Source organism: Papilio machaon, chromosome 21 (assembly GCF_912999745.1).
Source record: "Papilio machaon chromosome 21, ilPapMach1.1, whole genome shotgun sequence".
NCBI lineage: Eukaryota > Metazoa > Arthropoda > Insecta > Lepidoptera > Papilionidae > Papilio > Papilio machaon.
In genome coordinates, this window is record NC_060006.1 from 4,078,246 (window position 1) to 4,080,672 (window position 2,427).

A 2,427-nucleotide genomic window follows, 5' to 3' on the forward strand; every position below is an offset into this window, starting at 1 on the left:
CGACTGCTCATTACAAATATCATTAAGGGTTGTCACAAAAAAATGTCGAAAAAATTATATTGTTATCACATATTTATTTATTAACTTATTATCTATATAATACATTTTATAAAAAATAACAAAATAGTACACCACCGGCTGCGCAATCGCATGACTCATGCAACTAGTGGGTGAGGGCTGTAGAGACGGGAACCTCATCACTATGCGCACGGTTTATAAAATAATATTATTAACCATATTCATTTATTCTTATTGTCAATTATTACATTTTCTTTTTTATGTTAACAACCAAAACAAACCAGATTTCAGTAGCATCGTTTGAAGCATACCTATTTCGAAAAAAAATTGATGAGGAAATGGTTAAACCATGTAGCCAACATCAATAAAATGTTTACTTGAGTGTAATGAAATTGAAAGGGTGTTTGTTGTTTGCCAACCCTTAGTTGAAAAGCTGTTAGGCACACCTATTGAAATCCATTGGACCGAAGAAGATGTAATGGGTATTGTCTTTGTCTACATAAAGACATAAGAGTAAATAATCTAGTCTAAATAATTATAGTTCTACAGGTAACAAGGTCATCTTAGTATAGTCTGTCATAAATTCATAAACTTACAGTATTTAAAACATTTAATATGATTTTATTGCAATCAAAATATTTACGGAAAAGGGAAATAAATAAAAGCAATAGTTATCGAAGAAACAATTTAATAAATTACTAGAATTATTTATTATTTACTAACATTAAGCCTATTATAATTTTCCATCAACTTTTTCTTTTGACATTGGGATCGAATCTATCCCAAGTCGAGATTTCATTGAACAGCGCCTGTCCCGGGCATTCTGTTTCTTTGACCTGTCGATGACCGATCAGTTTGTAGTTAGGACTGATGTAGCCCAATTCAACGCCTTTGGTTATCAGTTTCTTTGCTGTTTGAAGCTGATGAGCTGGTGGAACTGAAGCTGTTAAAAGAAAACATATATTATTTATCTCTCATTCGTGGAAAGTAATTTCCTATCAGAAATTATTCTAATAAATTGGATAACCCTTATCGATAGAAGCAGAACATATAATTTTTTGTTAAAATAAAACTTATACACAGTATAGAGCCTGGTAAAAACGATTAGCAAATGATCTAATTGAACATTTGCTATTATTATAAACTTGTTTTAGGTTTTAAGGTATTTTTCTTGAATTGTGTAACAGCGATGTACAAAATAATGACTGAAAAGTATACTTACAGACCCAATCTCCTATCAGTACGATACCAATGCTGACCGAGTTGTATTCAGAAGCATGTGCACCAATGTTGGTCCAGCCTCGTCCTTCGTACACCACACCGTCACCTCCCACTGCGAAACTGCAAATATTACAATAAATTAAAAAAAAACTGGTCAATAACCCCTCGGTTAAAACACAGGAATATATAGTGCCTATGATAATGATGATGGGGCTACAAGCTAAGGATAGTTTATTACGTCTTAATTATAAACAACGTTATGTTTACTTGCACGCAAACTAATCTCGTCCGCCAACAAAGAATAACTTGTATGACGCGGCCTCAATGAAAGAACATTGCCTTGGTCTGGGACAGTACCGGGCCATATAAAAAGCTTACATAATATAAAGTAGATAAGCGTTAAACTTTGGCTTTCGTCCGCCGAATACGTTGTTAAGGCCCACCTCTCTAACAGACTTACGAACTTAAAAAATGTAATAGTTGAACTCCCAAAGTTGATCTGATGTTTGGGTCGTTATTATTCTCAATGTGTGCAGTAATCGCCTTCCGTAAAATATTAGATAATGCAGCCATTTAAGTGTTTCGGGCTGGCGAGCACACTACAATGTAACTGCCAATTATATCTTTACGAATTGGCGAAATGTAACACGACGTTTTGTGAATGAATTCGTTTGATATAGCATGCCGAGATCTTTCAATTTGTCTACGCAAATAACAAACGGACAATCACGATTTGCCGGTAAAAAAATCACGTACTTGTAACCGATGTCAACCCAATTTCTTGTAACTTGGTGGTACTCCTGCATTGATCGCATAGCTTCTTCGCATTGGTCTGATGTCTGACATGCAGGTGGGGTGTAGCTGTGATGGATGATAACGTAAGGAACAGGCAGAGTTAGTGGTCTGACACTAGTCGCAGGTTTTGAGCCCCAATCTCTTCTTGTTTTGAATTTGAAATTGTCATATTCTAGAAAAAAAAATATATACATTTATATAACAACCAATAAAAGATAATATAATTGAAAAGTATACATTTTACGCAGATAATTTAAAATCTATTAACAAATCAGCAATTTTTTTCATTTAAATAGAAATTTGTTCGGAATACTTACCAAAGTTCTGGGTTAGGTATGGCTTAGCAAATCCTTGTGCGGATAAAGACAAAGATATCATTAATATGAACAACAT

The 2,427-nt window shown here is 34.0% G+C and overlaps 1 protein-coding gene across 1 annotated transcript; it reads right to left on the reverse strand.

Annotated features, from left to right (window-relative positions):
- Positions 1-752: 752 nt before the first annotated feature.
- On the reverse strand, positions 753-2,427 carry LOC106714563 (peptidoglycan-recognition protein LB). The gene is made up of 4 exons (XM_045683353.1): positions 2,352-2,427; positions 1,996-2,203; positions 1,241-1,359; positions 753-961 (listed from the first exon to the last, which is right to left on the reverse strand). Exons 1-4 carry the CDS (start codon positions 2,425-2,427, stop codon positions 765-767), a joined length of 600 nt encoding a protein of 199 aa, XP_045539309.1. The 3' UTR covers positions 753-764.